General features: G+C 44.5%; 1 protein-coding gene across 3 annotated transcripts in view; it reads right to left on the bottom strand.

Moving 5' to 3' along the window:
• Positions 1-486: 486 nt before the first annotated feature.
• The window catches only part of rbm33a (RNA binding motif protein 33a), a 53,113-nt gene continuing 36,938 nt past the window's right edge, over positions 487-16,661 (bottom strand). For 2 of the 3 annotated variants that reach the window (XM_029756127.1, XM_029756125.1), the window contains exons 11-19: positions 15,623-15,758; positions 14,684-15,045; positions 13,694-13,996; positions 13,144-13,455; positions 10,965-11,630; positions 8,675-8,842; positions 6,472-6,678; positions 5,974-6,062; positions 487-5,785 (exon numbers count right to left, since the gene is read on the bottom strand). In XM_029756127.1, coding sequence (XP_029611987.1) covers positions 5,737-5,785; positions 5,974-6,062; positions 6,472-6,678; positions 8,675-8,842; positions 10,965-11,630; positions 13,144-13,455; positions 13,694-13,996; positions 14,684-15,045; positions 15,623-15,758 — 2,292 coding nt within the window. In that variant the 3' untranslated portion in view covers positions 487-5,736. The remainder of the gene's footprint in view (positions 5,786-5,973; positions 6,063-6,471; positions 6,679-8,674; positions 8,843-10,964; positions 11,631-13,143; positions 13,456-13,693; positions 13,997-14,683; positions 15,046-15,622; positions 15,759-16,661) is intronic. The other variant, XM_029756128.1, reaches the window with a different exon arrangement.

The following is a 16,661-nucleotide window of genomic DNA, read 5'->3' as shown; positions in this document are numbered from 1 at the left end:
GAAGCTTGTGGAAAGCTACCTGAAACATTTGACCCAAGTTAAGCAATTTAAAGGCAATGCTACCAAATACTAATTAAGTGTACATAAACTTCTGACCCACTGGGAATGTGATGAAACAAATTAAAGCTGAAATAAATCACTCTACTATTATTCTGACATTTCACATTCTTAAAATAAAAAGTGGTGATCCTAACTGACCTAAGACAGGGAATTGTTACTGTGATTAAATGTCAGGGATTGTTAAAAACGGAGTTTAAATGTATTTGGCTAAGGTGTATGTAAACTTCCAACTTCAACTGAACATAGGCATACTTTTATAATCATAAGAATGACTTGAGCATAATTCGTTTCTACCTATAGTTAGCACATCATACTAGGCATCAGTCGCACTGTGATATTTCACCTGGTTAAATAAAGGTGAAATACATTTAAAAAAATCAATCACACTGCCTTTAATTTCAAAGTTAATTCAAGAAAACCAAAAGACAAAATACATTGGTGTTTATTTAGGTATGGAATAACTTAATTATTCAACAATGTACATTGTATCTTGTATATTTTGTAAAAATAATAGCATATTTCAACATGTTGCATCTCAGTTTACAAAGGAATCTCAAGCAAACATTTCACAGACAAACACTGAAATTCTTGAACAACGTTGGTTTGTACAATCTTGATTGATCAACATTTCTTTCAACACAAATGTGAAACATACATTTTGGTATATTTTCAACAATTCAAGTCAGTTCTGTCAGTGCTTGACAATACCACACCGTACACGGTATAAGAAATCAGTGGTGTCTTTTTTATGATCCAACCAAACATTTGAATGCCGAGCATAGCTGGCATGACTTGGGTGGAGCGGAATCGTGTGGCTTTAAGCGTGTCTGATCTGTGAACCCGGGTGTCGTCACAGATGTTAACCTCCATCCATTGGGCTAACAAACAAAGGTAATCCAGGCAGGGCCCCTGCTTGATACAGAGGGTTAAGAGCAGCAACAACCACAATAACAACACATCTCAACTGAGTCAATGCCAACCTTGGAGGTTGGGAGGATAGGGTTACAGGAAAAGGTGTTGACGGAGGAAGCGTAAGTCTGACCAATGGGGTTTGAGGCCCAAAACCATGCTGCAAAATCAATTGAATTATCAAGAGGAAAAAGTAGTCAATCGTGTTCTCACAGGACCTGCAAACAACCAAATCGTGTTAGCATTGAGAGGCAAGCCGCCAGTCCACGGGATCACACCTAAAAAAAAAAGAAGAGGAAAGGAGTCAACTATGGATATTCAGCCGTGGTCCTGCAAAAAAAAAAACAAAGCGCTTCTGGAGCCCATCCAATACACCTAAGTGAAGAATAAGAAACGTTAGTAGTTTCAAAGTTCGGAGATCTTTTAAACGTCAGGCGCGTCTTCAACCCAACGGCCACGATAACATTTTAAGCAGCATGTACAGTAGTTGTATCTTAGAAAACCATTGACATTTAAAATAATCAATAGGAAACAATTAGATGTGAGCAGATCAGTCAATGTAGCATCCTGTTTAAAACTTAAATTAGTGCAGTTTTCCAAAAAAAATCATCAACATTGAAACAGCTAAAGTGGAGTGCTCCAAACCTGATGACACAAAAAGCATAACGTTCATCATAAAGTACATGCAAGTACAACGGCAATAAAAACCTTCGAAACAAGGTACAAAAATAGGTCCAATATGAACCTGGTTCTCTGTTACAAGACATAACCTTCATGTCTTTTACTAATGGGACTTAAATGGCATTGACAATACTTTTCAAATCCATAGGATTCAAATTCAGTACAAAAAAACATTGAACAACGTGCAAAGAAGCGGCCAGTTCAAACATAACAAAACAAAATAAAACCTCAGTAGTCAGAGAAAGCACAAAATGGGAACAGTGACAAAAAAAACACTTTAAAATTGTACTCAATTGTAACATGTAGCCCTTTACGACTTACAAGGAGTACAGGAAACCACTAGGTAACACATGCGTCTTCCTCTGCTCCTTATGCTTACAGCTAATACTATGGCATCTCAAATAATTAATCATCAGTGCTGTGTGTTGGTGAGGATGGGGGTAATTAAATGTAAACTATGAATATATACACTATGAATAAAGATACTCAAATACTTGACAAAAAAAAAAAGATTAATTGCCAGAAATAATGGCAGATTGTACCCAATTAGCATGTAATGGAACTATGTAGCCTACATTCAAACTACGTAGCCTACATTCAAACTACGTAGCCTACATTCAAAAGCACAAGTTACCTAATCTTACTGATACACCTAGTTCCCAAATTGAATTGTGCAACAGGAAATTGTTAAAGGATTTGGTAAAACAGCACAGGGAGGGGAGTCAGTATACTGTAAGAGACAATAACCAGGGAGGATAAAAACTAACCAATATCTTAAGAAAAATATTAAATTACAATGAATGACAGCTGGCATCCGTATTGAGCTACCTCACCGCAACGACAAATAGACATCAGACACACAAAGTTGCGGGCTAGAATAGTTCAATCGGCTTCACATAACCATATTTCCATGGTATATATAGGCCATATTTTATTTTCCCTTTAAAACGTCTTCAAATATCTACAAACAGAAACAGGGTCCAGGCTCTCAAGTTTTTGTTCAACATACAAATGAAATACTTGTAGAATAATGAAAGTCTGGACACACATATCTATATATAGATATATATATAAAAATAAAAAAAGGTTAACGTGATACAACAAAGCACATAATGAGAACTCAAAACGTTTGGAAAAGTGATAAACATTCAGTGAAAGTTATAATTGTTTGATGTTATGTACATGACTACTAATACACTGACAATGGTTGCCCCCACACCTTCCCAAATGGAACAGGTATTGCACTAAATTATACTAAATAATGGAATTATACTGCAACTGTTTTATTCTGATATCTTGTTATGGGAGGTTGGTCACTTTTGGAAGCAAAATAAAAACCTAACCAAATTTGATCCAGCAACACTGAAAGGCACTATGTTGTTCACTGATACAAATATGCATTTGTTGCACCAGATATCAGGTTTCAGTAAACCTGAAATCCATCATTAATAAATAAAATACACCATGATAAAAAATAGGATGTATATATGCGTGTGTGTGTATATATACACGTTCATTACCTAGATAATCACTCAGGTAGAATGAGTTTGTAAATATGTTTTTTTCTTTTAAGTAAAAAAAAAAACAAGTATGAGCTTTCCTTTTGCAGCTTGGTGTTCTAATCAGAATGATAAACAACACAAACATAGATTGGCAAGACTGCTAGAACATTCTGAATTGTGGCCAAATGCAAAAACCACAAACCAGTATCCTTGTTTAACTATTGAGTCAAAGTAAAATGTACTATTAAATTAAAGTTTACTATTAAATTAAAGTAGAATTTGTAGCTCAGGTTAGAGTTGTATATGATCAGAAACAAAACTAAACTTCAACTGTTTCTAAATGACCCATATCAAAAATTTTCTGAACGTATCGGCCAACAATAATCATATCAGCAATACAATACAGAATCTAAATTTATGGCAACTAAAACACATCTGCTGCAATGTAAAAATTGTACCCTGCAAAAATTGGACGCTTCAAAAAGTTTTTTCCCAAATCAATCTGTAAGAGATTTTGTTGACAAACTATAAAACTACCAACCATACTCAGCATTTGAATCATTATACCAATGTAGCATGACAATCTTAAACCCAGTGTTTCCCCTGTATTCATTTAACAGCGGCGCACCGGTGCGGCTAAATTGTTGCCCCCACACCAAATATATATATAAAAAAGTGGAATGGAAAAATGTTTTGTGTAAACTTAAATGACAAAAACCAGACAAAGTACTTAGAAATGAAAATGTAATCTTTGAGAACTAGAAATCCACAAAATAAAAGCTAGACAGTTAATATTTTACATTTTTGATTCTCCCTATGAATTTATGAGTATTTTTTGGCCTGGGTGGATTACCTACCGGGCACATACCCAGGGGCCCGATTGGGGTACCCATTGCTTTTGTTATAGTGTGTGAGCATAACACAGCCATGGCAAAACGCGATACATAGAATTGCAGGACATTTTGCTGAGAAACCCGAAATTTGTCTCTCCGCCGCCAATTCTGAATCGAATTAAGCTGCGCCAACGGGTTGACCACGCCAATTACCACGCCCCCCCCAACACGAACACCAGATAAACCCCTTTATGATCCTTGCCTGACCCCCCACACCCCTTCTGCGACAGTTGCCACCACTGCTAAAACAAATTCTAAGGGAAACACTGATAAACCTTTAAAATGGAACTGTAATGACGATTTACTATGGAGCGAACACACACCCACTAAACTTGACATGTACCAATGAAATCAGAATATGCCAACAATATACAAAACTAAAGTTGAGTGCATCGCAAAAATGTAAATAAAGTCTAAAACGGATTCCGAGATCACACAAGCGTAGACGCCCTATTCATGTTTACCCAGTTAAAAGACAGAACTAACGGCTCCCTATTAAAGTACACGTTTTTCCGATGATCAATTAACGCTACTGGTCAAAATGGACACACTAGCATCATAAGGACAATTAAACCAGTCTTTCCACGTAACGTCAATGAACTTAAATGTAGAGAAAACCTAACAAATACACACTATTTATCCATGTCATCCAGCCTAGTATTCCTCCAGAAGTGAAAAGTGAAGATATGGTGGCCAGTCAAAAGAGCTTTCTTTAACAGAACTGTGTAAGGAATAGGTTAAGAACGTCCTGTATTTTGCATGGCTAATCAATCTAAATTCTATTTGAATAAAAATCCTTGGAATCGTTACCTGATGCAAGTGCAAGTTTAAATCACCATAATCATACCCTCAAACCAGATTATTATTATTTTTTTTAAATGGCTTAAATTCTCCACTAGGCTGTGCCCTTTACTCAGAAACGAAACACTACTTGAGGAAGGGCTCTACCCAAAAAGTCAACCCATCGCATCCAACCAACAATAATTATGAAATGCTGCCATCTGTAGAAGGAAAATGGCACTGCCAGAAAGGAAAATATGTTGTGGCAAGCTTCGCACCTATTCTACACCTGTTTCTTTCAGTCAAGACCTACATCAGCAGCTTGCCTCGAATCAGAAACACCTGTTCAGAAAATGTGTAAAAATCTCCAGGTACAAGTTAAATCTCCTAAACTCTTTTCCCTAATCGTTGATATAGATGGTGTTCACAACTGAGCTGAGGGTGGGAGCAACCATTATCCAGTGTTAACCACTACTTCTTGTTGTCGTTACTGCCCGATGCACAAACCTTTTACTCAAACCTTTTCTCATCTCAAATTTCTTCTGTCAAAGTTTGACAAATCACAGACTATCCAGCATCTTCCCTCTAGTCACGTCTGTCCAAGTGTCCAGAGCAGCGACCATAAACATATTTGTCATATGAAACCGGCATTGAACCTTCCCCTTAACGGCAATTCAAACATGAGCAAAACATGCTGCTTTGTGTTGACGTTTTCCCACAGTAGATAGCCAGCAGGCAAGGCGGTCGGGGGTGCTTGTTGTGAGGAGGATGAGGGTGCTGTGTAGGTTCGTGTTCCATAGGGCTGTGGTTACATATAGCTGAAGGATTTGTACACCGTAGTCTCCAAGCCACATGAGCGTCAGGCGTGACGTCCTGCACTGGGCACTCGCCGCCACCCTCTACCGCGCGCTTCAGACATCAATCAGTGACACATCAATATGGGACAAATCTATCATATGCCTGTATGGTTTCAAAAGAAAGATGCATCGATGAGTAAGCGTTCTAATTTGGTGTTAGGTGTAAACCCTTTTCATAATGATACATTTGGGGGGGGGGGGGGGGGAAGAGAGACACACTACATTTTCAGAGTAGTGACAGAGGATTGGGGGGTTTTAAAAATGGAGAGTGAAACAAAGTGGTTTATTTACCTGTTGAAGCTGACTTGGAAACTCAAGGCATGCTGGGGATTGTGAAATTTGGCAATGGCTTTCCTCTGCTGGGGCAGCATTTTGAACATCTGCGGCAGCATGAGCAGAACAAGGGGAGAGCAGGCGTGTTTAGAACAGAGCAGTTGCTGCTACCCCCATCGCAAGCTTCTCTCATCCACAAGAGGGAGCAGGGGTGGATGGGGGAGGCAGGTGTGGTTATATTACATTCTGTAGCTAGAGGGTGCTAGCAGACCACAATCGATCCACATTAGTTAAGAGTCCACCATTATGAGAGGGAGCATAGAAGACGTTCTACCGGTGGAGCAGGGAAGCATGGAGGGAGAGTAGGGTAAGCGTCCCAAATGGCACCCTAGAGTGCCCTACTTCAAAAAAATATTTAAAAAAATAATAATAAATGTCATTTTTTATTTAAAGTTGAGCATTCTAGGGTGCTATTTGAGACGCAAACACAGATGGAGACAAGGAAAGAAGGCCTACCTGGATGGGGCCGATTGAGTTGAGCAAGTTTCGGAGTTGCGCGTCGGTGGTGGATGTGGAGAGGCCGTCTATGGACACAGTGCAGGCCTGGCTGTCCCCTGCCCCTCTCTGGCTCTGTCTGGTAGGAATCAGGCGCCCACGGCCCAGCTGACTCGCCCCTCCCGCCCCCACTGCCCCTCTGGCTCTGCCACACCCCGGGACAACCACCTGCACCAGGCAGGGAGGAAAGAAAGGGGGAGGGGGGAAAGAGAGAGGAAACTTTTTGAACCTCTTATGCAGGTATGTTGTTTTAATACCGCATTCAGCCGAGTGGCAACGAGATGCGTGATATCTACAGTGCATTCAGAAAGTATTCAGACCCCTTGACTTTTTCCAGTTATATTAGACTTATTCTAAAATTGATTAAATATTTTTTATTCCTCATCAATCTACACACAATACCACATAATGACAAAGCAAAAACAGTTTAGAAATCTTAGCAAATTTATAAAGAATAAAAATGAAATAGTCACATTTACATAAGTATTCAGACCCTTTACTCAGTACTTTGTTGAAGCACCTTTGGCAGCAATTACAGCCTCAAGTCTTCTTGGGTATGATGCTACAAGCCTGGCACACATGTATTCTTCTCTGCATATCCTCTCAAGCTCTGTCAGGTAGGATGGGAGTGTCTTTGCACAGCTATTTTCAGGTCTTTCCAGAGATGTTCGATTGGGTTCAAGTCCCTGCCCTGTCAGAGTGACGATTGGGTTCTTGGTCACCCCCCTGACCAAGGCCCTTCTCCCCGATTGCTCAGTTTGGCCGGGTGGCCAGCTCTAGGAAGAGGCTTGGTGGTTTCAAACTTCTTCCATTTAGGAATGATGGAGGACACTGTGTTCTTGGGGACCTTCAATGCTGCAGAAATGTTTTGGTACCCTTCCCCCGATCTGTGCCTCGACACAATCTTGTCTCGGAGCTCTACGGACAATTCCTTCAACCTCATGGCTTGGTTTTTACTCTAACATGCACTGTCAACTGTGGGACCTTATATAGACAATCATGTCCAATCAATTGAATTTACCACAGGTGGACTCCAATCAAGTTGTAGAAACATCAAGGATGATCAATGGAAACAAGATGCTCCTGAGCTCAACTTCAAGTCTCATAGCAAAGGGTCTGAATATTCCCGTTTTTCTTTTTTATAAATTAACAAACATTTCTAAAAACATGTTTTCGCTGTCATTATGGAGTATTGTGTGTAGATTAATGAGGGAAAAACTATTTCATACATTTCAGGATAAGGCTTTAACGTAACAAAATGTGGAAAAAGTCTGAATACACTGTACATTTACGTCCTTTAGCAGTCTTATCCAGAGAGACTTGCATCTACCAGAGTCTACTGTTTTTCAGCATGACTGAAAATTCAAAAACCTGCTGTTTTTTTCTCCTCCATTTTCTCATAAACACCTCCAGGCTGCTGAGCTGGTGCTTTTGCTTGATTGACTTATTATATTTCTACATACAGTGTCAACGTCAAAACATGACTGCTGCATCTTCATACGAGAGCGAGGGAGGGAGTGGTGTGTTTGTTCGTCAGCCACCGCGGCGGAAAGGGGGAGCGACCCCAGAGTACAAAGAAGGAGAGAGCCAGCCAACCAGGCGTCATGGTGGCTGCCTTTCCCTGTCAGTGTCGCCGAGCCAAAAGCGTCCGTCCTGTCCGCCGAGACGGCGGGCTGGTGACAAGCGTGCAGAGAGGCCAGGGGACCCCATGTAGCAGTCGTGTCACGCCGACTCTCAGCTTGTCAACATTACTACACCTGGCATACTGTCCTGTCTTAAGTTACTACCAGACCTGCTCCAAATGGTACAGCTGCTAACATAAACGTCAGGGGAACGCCAGAGGCATGAAAAACATAGCGAATAGCAATGTATTAAGAGAGGACTTTCTTACATCTATATTTAAAAGATGAGTTCTGGGTAGCGCTCCTGTCAAAAATACACCTGCCCTTAATATGACAGTACTGGCTGGTGGACCAAAATCACAGTTTCAGGCCCTGGTAAGTAACGCTAGAGAGTGTTAGCTCGGCCCTGTTTAGAGTCCACCGGTTCCGTCCCAAATGGCACCTCAAATGGCTATGTAGGGAATAAGGTGCCATTTGGGACACAAACACTGTTTTTTGTTTAGTGCTCGTAATGGTGATAGGTGTGAGTGGATATAACCTACCCTGTTGCCCATGCCCCCTCTGCCCCCCTGTGTGACCAGGCCCTGTATGGGCTGTCCTCCGGGGGGGCTGGCTAGGGTTACCTTCCTCACTGGGCCCTGGCGGAGCTGGGGGGCTGGCCTGGTGGCCTGCTGCTGGATTGGGGCGCTGGCACCACTCACATCTCCTCCCTAGAGATCACACAGTACAGGGAAAGTAAATAGACTGCAGGGCTCTGTCCTAAATGGCACCCTATTCCCATTATAGTGCACTACATTTGACCAGAGTCCTATGGGGGGGCTCTGGTCAAAAGTAGTGCACTTTGTATGGAATAGGGTGCCAACATAGTGCACTATCGCAGGCCATAGGGTGCCATTTGGGGCGCATACGCTAACCAACAGACTTTCGACTCATTTCTCGGTTTTAACTGTTACAGTGTGGTCTGGATGGAGTCCTTCGATTGGATGCAAGGGCCTGGCGACGCAGAGAACACAAGACCGATCACGGATTCCAGACTTCAAATCGAACATCAAAACGGTCGAAAAAGGTCCTGTTGAAATGCGCCCTTCAGCAATATCTGAAGCCAGTCTGGCTTTCCTGTTCTCACACCACAATACCCACGAAGACATTAGCTTTGAGGCAGAGCACTGTGGGCCTCATGCTGCGAATGGATCCAACATGGTTACGCTCTCGTTATTAAATAGTTAGAGAGCTAGGGCCGTACAGCCTACACACATGCACACCCACACGCGGAACGAGATGAAGGCTGTCTCTTCTCTCCTCCTCCTCCTCCTCTTAATGTGACAGATCAATACTAGGAAAAGAGAGAAAGACAGCAGAGCTATCTGACTCGGACCGGTCTCCTGCCGTCATCCCACAGTAAATGGATTAATCCTCCTATAGAAATCTACAGCTGCTGATTGCACCCATCAGATGCTAAGCTGCATTACACCCGAGTGACACCGGCTTCACATGTTCCCCGTCCCTTTACCCCACCCAGTCTCCTCCCCACCCCCCTGGCTTTTGTAGCGCATGTTGCATTGTAGGGCCCTATTCTGCCTGATTAAACCCCCCCACCCCCCCCCCACCCCTTATCTGCACTGCCTAAGCTATACAAATCCAATTCCCTCAAAAGTGGCGACTCTTTCTTACACAGGTATTATGGCGCAGAGCCGCCCTGCTAAGGGAAGATTAATTGACGCGAGTCGTGGGTTGACGTTTCTATGGCTCACACACCTGAGAGGCGGCTGCTGGAGAGAGGGAGGGAGGGAGGGAGCGAGATAACATTGTCAGGCTGCCGATGACAGCGGAACAATGTGTGGCGGAGGAGAGAGCATCTGGAGAATCTGCTTTTTCAGCACAGCTATGGGCTTCCTCTCTCCCTCGGAGATGCGGCACTTCAGATAGCTAGGAACAGGTTTCTATTAACGTGGCTGACACTCCGTTATCTTCATTTAGGGCATCAGAGAGAGAGAGAGAGAGAGAGAGAGAGCCTGCGATGCAGCCTTTACAGCCTTATCCTCTGGGATGTGAGCAAAGCAGCTTACTCCAAAATACATCACATCTCACAACTGCCTCATCAACGACAGATACGAATGTTTATACACAAAGCCTTTTCCAATTTACAACCGTGATTAATTCATAATTAAGGCGGCGGCAGTAGTGATTTGAACCAACGAGAATAAAATGATCCAACGCTGACAAAGGAGGGATTTCTGAATCTGGACTGAGTTGGCTCATAACCGTCTTGCCTGTTTTACACTTAAAGTTCCCCCGTTTAGATCTTTTAAAAACAATATGGGTATGTCTTCAAAAAGGACAGTGGTGTCTCGAACACCAAATACATTTAATACATGTCAGAGAAATGCCAGACAGTTCACATTAATGACTGGTTCCTATTAGTATTTTAAAGCTAAGATGGGTGTGGAAGCTCCTCATTTTCAATACCACCACAAAAACAAAGGAAATGGGACACTTTATGGATACATCTTGCCAAAATGACACAGAGAGCCATATAGCATTCCAAATAGGTTACAAAACATGTGGTCCTAGGGAGTGGGTGACATTTAAAAGTATCTGGAAATTCTTAGGTTGAATTCACTTTCAAGGAAACAATAGAGGGTACCGAACGAACCGCAGGACAAAGGCAAAACGAAACAAAGATGCTGTTTATTTAGGATTGCAAAATTCCGGTACATTTTCCCCAAATTCCCAGGTTTTCCTGTTTATTCCCTTCGGATTCGGTAATTCTCCCAGAATTTTGCAACCCTATTTCTGTCAGTCCAAAAGCAAATCACCAAACCAGGAACTCACCCCTCCTAGAAGCTTGACCACTCTTACTTTCTGTGGGACTTGTGGCCCCGCTCCGTCTCCACTGTTGGCTCGCTGCATCACAGTTCTCTTCACCCCTGATTTAGGCCCCAGAGCCTGGGCCTGGCCTGAACCCAGACCCGCCATCGGGACTCCCTGAATGGGCATGTTCCCCATGAGAGGGGCCCCACCTGGTCTGACAGGGTTCAGCTGGGTAACGTTCCTCCTCTGCTGCCCGTGTTGCTGTTGCCACTGGGCCTGCTGCTGATGGTTGGGACCAGGGCCCCCGGGGCCAGTGTTGCTCCCCTGCTGGCTGCCCTGCCAGCCTGGAGCCGGGGCTTGCTCACCCTTGGTCAGGCGGGTCTTGACGTTCTGGCGGAGTGCGGGGGGCGTCTGTGGGGTGCCGTTGGGAGGGAAGGCAGAAGTGCCTTGCTGGGGCTGTTGAGGTTTAGGAGGAAACTGCCGCTGCAGTTGTTGTTGGGGCGGTTGTTGATGTTGTTGTGGTGGTGGGTCACCCTGGCCGTTGATGCGTTCCAGTAGCTCCTTCTTGCGGACGCTGGCCTGCATCTGCCTCCTCATCTCCTTCCTCTTCAGGATCTCTTCCCGGAGACGCTTCTGCTCCTCGATCTTCAGACGGTACTGCCGCGTCTCCTCGTCCTCGTCCGGATCCTACAACAAATCGAACAATACGAGAAACATCACAAAGACACAAACTCACAATGTGCTATTAACACAGGCTTGCTTCCCCAATGGAACCCTATTCCCTATATAGTGCACTACTTTTGACCAGAGCCCAATGGGCCCTCAGACTAGTGATGGGGAAAGAAATCGATATCTTTCTGACAATATTGCATTGTTATTTTTGCGCTAGCTTGCTGTACCTGCACCAAAACTCCAGTGTTTTTCCTTCATAGCTTGCTCTCTTTAAATAGGGAGCCCATTTTGTTTTCAGCACTTTTATTTCCACAATTGATCAAAACTGGTTCTCTCATGGCTCTCTCTTGTCCCTCTGCAGCACCCTTTTGCACTCAGAACCTGGACTCTACAAGGTGTCGAAAGCATTCTATAAAGGATGCTGGCCCATGTTGACTCCAATGCTTCCCACAGTTGTGTCTAGTTGGCTGGATGTCCTTTGGGTGGTGGTCTATTCTTGACACACACGGGAAACTGTTGAGCGTGAAAAACCCAGCAGCGTTGCAGTTCTTGACACACCCAAACCGGTAAGCCGGGCACCTACTACCATACCCCGTTCAAAAGGCACTTAGATCTTTGTCTTGCCCATTCACCCTCTGAATGGCACACAATCCATGTCTCAAGGATTAAGAAATCCATCTTTAACCGGTCTCCTCCCCTTCATCTACACTGACTGAAGTGGCTTTAACAGGTGACATCAATAAGGGATCATAACTTTCATCTGGTCATTCTGTCATGGAAAGAGCAGGTGTTCCTAATGTTCTGTACCCTCAGTGAATACATAGAATCGTGAGAATAGCAATACATAATCGTATTATGAGGTCCCTGGCAATTCCCAGCCCTTCCTCACACTATTCCCATTATAGTGCACTACTTTTGACCAGCGCTCGTTAAAAGCAGTGCACTATAGGGAATAGGGTGCCATTTGAGACGCAACCATAGAGTTACAGTGTTTACCATTGGGACCGTCTAAATTGGAGTGACATTCACAGTAGCAATGAGAAGCGATACCCCCAGAGAAATATACTACAATGGTATTGATTCATCTTCTAATGGACTCCTCTGTGAACGAGTCTCATCTCATTTCTAACCTTATGATTGGGCCATTAAATAAATAGAACTACCTCATTTAGGATCGCGGCGGGCTTCGCTCGGCTTATCTCAGGTTACTGAATTTTACAGGCACACCGTCTGTCAAAATCATAAAGCATTCTCAAATTAGCTCCATGCCTTGAATATGTGATAAAACAGAGAAAATGATTAACGAAATAAAACCTAAAGCCCACTTTCTAAATTCTTCCTATATTGCAAATGAGTCGCACATGGAAATCCCAGCCGTTTCCCGTTCTAGCCATAACACTGTTTAATTTAGACAGTCCTTTTAGGTGCGTCCGAAATGGCATCTTATTCCCTACATAGCACACTACTTTTGACCAGAGCTTTATTATATAGAGAATAGGGTGCCATTTACATGTGGTGCAGAACTGACCTGTACTGCTGTGTTTGGCCGAGTGCTTGTGGAATCCCTGCAAACCACCGTTCTTCCAGGTGGCCCAGGGAGCTGTGCTGCTGCCTTGTTGGCAGCAGCAGGCTGGGCTCTTCCTCTGCCACCGCCGGGTACCGGCCGAGGGTTCAGGCCCGGTTGCGCCCCTCCTTGCATTGCCCTGGCAACGGGCCTGACGTTGGAGGAGTTTGGCGCAGAGGCGGGGCGGACGTTGTTCGCGTTTTGGTTGCCAGGTGCCACGGGGAGCTCGCGGAGGTTGCTGTTGCGCTGGGGAATGACTTTGGGGGCAGGAGGGCTCTGTGGAAAGGGGAGGGATGATTTGTATTGACATTTGCTTGATATGCGTAGCCTATATAACCAATGTGATTTTCTTTTTGTGCCCGTTTGGGTTTTTTATTAGTAAGTAAAGCATGTCAATTCATTCAAAAATCGTTTGGAACTTGCCATAAACCTAAACAGACCTATGACCGATTGTGAGCACAATAATTTCACAATTCTGAAACGAAAAGAGAAAAACTATAACGCGGCTCTTCACCATCCTCGGCCTGATGGGGGCGTTACGCTGCTGGAGGTTCTGGGGGCGGGGCCCGCTAGGGTGCATCTGTCTGGGGCTGCCGTGCTGCTGCATCTGCTGCTGGTGGAAGGGGGGCTGGCCCTGCCCGCCGCGGTGCATCATGGGGCCTTGCCGCTGCTCATTGGGATGGGGGTGAGAGTGGTGCTGAAGGGGCGGCTGAGACAGGTCCTGTCTGTGGTGCTGCTGATGTTGTTGCTGCTGATGGGATAGAGGCAAGTCATGATGCTGGAGCTGCGAGTGGAGAAGGCCGTGCTGCATCAAGCCCTAGTTTTAATAAAAAAATAAATAAAAGACAAAGCGGGCAGAATGAGTGATTTTAAGACGTACTGTTTTGACAAATAACTTGAACATGGAAAAAGCCACAGTTCTGAATTGTCGTACGCACACGACTCAAGCTTCTTCAAGGAGAAACTGTTACATGCATTTGATTAACCTCCAATCGGTGTCCTCATATAGCCGCGGTAACCGAGGTAGAACTATGAGTCGTACACTAGAGGGCACTCTTGTCTGTGGCTCACCATAGATACCACATGGGAGGGAGGTCTCAGTAATCCGAACAGTTTTTATGACTGCTTCACTAACAGGGAATATTCAACAAGCTTGACTTATTTATGTGATCATTACTCGGGTTTCCAACATTTTAATAATCCAGAGAAAACTGGGTGAAATACCAGATTGGTTTATAAAATAAGAAAAGGCCCATATTTCACATGACATGCATCTCAACAGTCACTGATTAATTACGGATCGTGAAGAAGCCTGGAAAAAGCCAGAGTTTACAATACAAACTGAACAAATTCCCTTTCATGCAGAGTAAATACTAAACAAACGAATTAACAAAAAGATAACATTCCCATTTGTGGACCAACACTTTAATCATTCCGCAAGCCTCTTGCACAGGCAAAGTGCAGGCCACCACCACACATGTTAATTGGTAGTAGATTCACTTACTCTCATCCGTACCTGCATCCCAAACTGGAGCTGCTGTGAGGGGAACGGCCCGGGAGTCCCCTGCTGCTGGGGGAAGCCGGGCTGACGGTGGCCCATGAAGAGCCTGGTGTTGGTGGGTCCGCTGTGCCCAGTCAGGCTCTGGGGGTGGCCCTGGGGAGGCAGGTTAGGTCTGGGGGGCTCTCTCTGGAACATCCCTAGCTGGCCCCCTGGACCCTGGCCTGGCTGGTTGAACCCTCCTGGGCTTGGCTGGTTGAAGGCCATGTGGCCCTGGCTGGAGAGCTGGTGGTTATTACTGTTCATGAGCAAGCCGGGGTTCTGGTGATCGAACATGAGCAGCTGCTGCCCTGGGAACCGCCCTGGCTCTATAGAACAGGAGGGGAAATAGGAGGGAGGAAAGAACCACAACTGAGACGTCAAGTTGTTTGCCGCATCTCCACTCACTTTCAATACATCAGACAGCGACTGCCAATACATGGACACGACACAAATATTTGATGGTATTCTCATTCCACATAAGCAGTAAATGGAGAAGTGATACGCATGTACATTAGGAGCCCAGACTCATTTCGAATGCATGCATGAGCACATACATAACATTAATTGAGTTAATGGAACTCCGCAATTACCCTTGCAGCGTACCCTGAAGGTGTACTGCTAGGGGTTAATGCCCAGAAGGGTTAGATATGCTAAGAGAGAAGACGTAACCCCTTAAAGGCAGGGAAGGAGGCATGGGTGGGTGAGTTGGGTGTGTGGGGCTAGGTAAGGAGGGCGACATCCCAAATGGCACCCTGTTCCTTATGTGGTGCACTATTTCTGACCAGAGCTCCCTGGTCAAAATTAGTGCGCCATATAGGGCATAGGGTGCCATTTGGGACACACAAAAAGTGTGCACTAAAAAGGGAATAAGGTGCCGTATGGGACGCAGAGCTGTGGTCTCACCCCCGATGAAGAAGGGCTCTCTGTCCTGGGGGGTGGGGGGAGGCTGGTTCCTCCAGGGCTCCATGTGATGGGGGGGCCTCTGGGGCGGCTGGCCGAAATTACCCGGCACGTGCTGTTGCTGGAAGTCCCCCGGTCCCTGTGATGGGGGGAGAGGAGCACACAAACGCTCATGCATTTAATTCCACATTGGGAACCACTGTAATCACAAACTAATTAAACCCCCCCCCAAAATGGACATTTCGGGTAATAATATTATACTAGAAAAGGAGTGAGTGCTCAAAATGTAATGGCTAGGATTATTCTCATTAGGCACGATGTTGACTTGCGTGAAATGTATATTTGTGCACACAAATATTCAGAGAAAATACCAAATACCTCTATAATTCACTAGAGTAGTCATTGGATCATAGCAACATGACAAAATCTGCCATTTTGGTCAGGAAAACGTCCATTTGAGAAACGGTTCCAATATTGTAAAATATCGTATAGAACAATGTGAATTACAGGATCGCTATGGTAAACCTGCACTAAAGCCAACATATACATTTTGTTGACGTGACCTGCTCGCGTTCCGGGAACAAGGATGGCAAAGCATTTTGGGCTTGGGTTAAATCAGTGCTAATTTCTTTGTCCCAGCCACCCATTTTGTATGTACAACAGCTTTCCACTTTCCACACAGCACACAATCCCCCCCACCGTGCTGCGTCTAATCTACCTTCAAGGAAAAGCAGCAGATAACGATCCCCTAATCCCTCCTTGGAATAAGAAGCCCCCCTTACAGCCCGTCTCTCCTTTATCCTCTTAAACATCAGTCTCTGTTGAAAAATTAACCTTCAACTCAACATGTGGCACTTCCACAAATGCGGTGATTAGACCTCCCTCCCTCCTTGCCGCTTTATAAATGACTTAAGATGCTATCTAAGCTTAATCCATCCTGATTCGCCGGTAGACTGACGGCATTTAGAGAGGGATCGAGGGGTGTTTTTGAATGCTGGACTGGCGAGAGTCGCCAAAGTTGCTTAACAGAAAGTTAATCAAC

The sequence above is a fragment of the Salmo trutta genome, chromosome 6 (genome assembly GCF_901001165.1).
Source record: "Salmo trutta chromosome 6, fSalTru1.1, whole genome shotgun sequence".
Lineage (NCBI taxonomy): Eukaryota > Metazoa > Chordata > Actinopteri > Salmoniformes > Salmonidae > Salmo > Salmo trutta.
The sequence above is the reverse complement of the archived record's forward strand: the minus strand, read 5'-3'. Positions and strand labels throughout refer to the sequence as shown.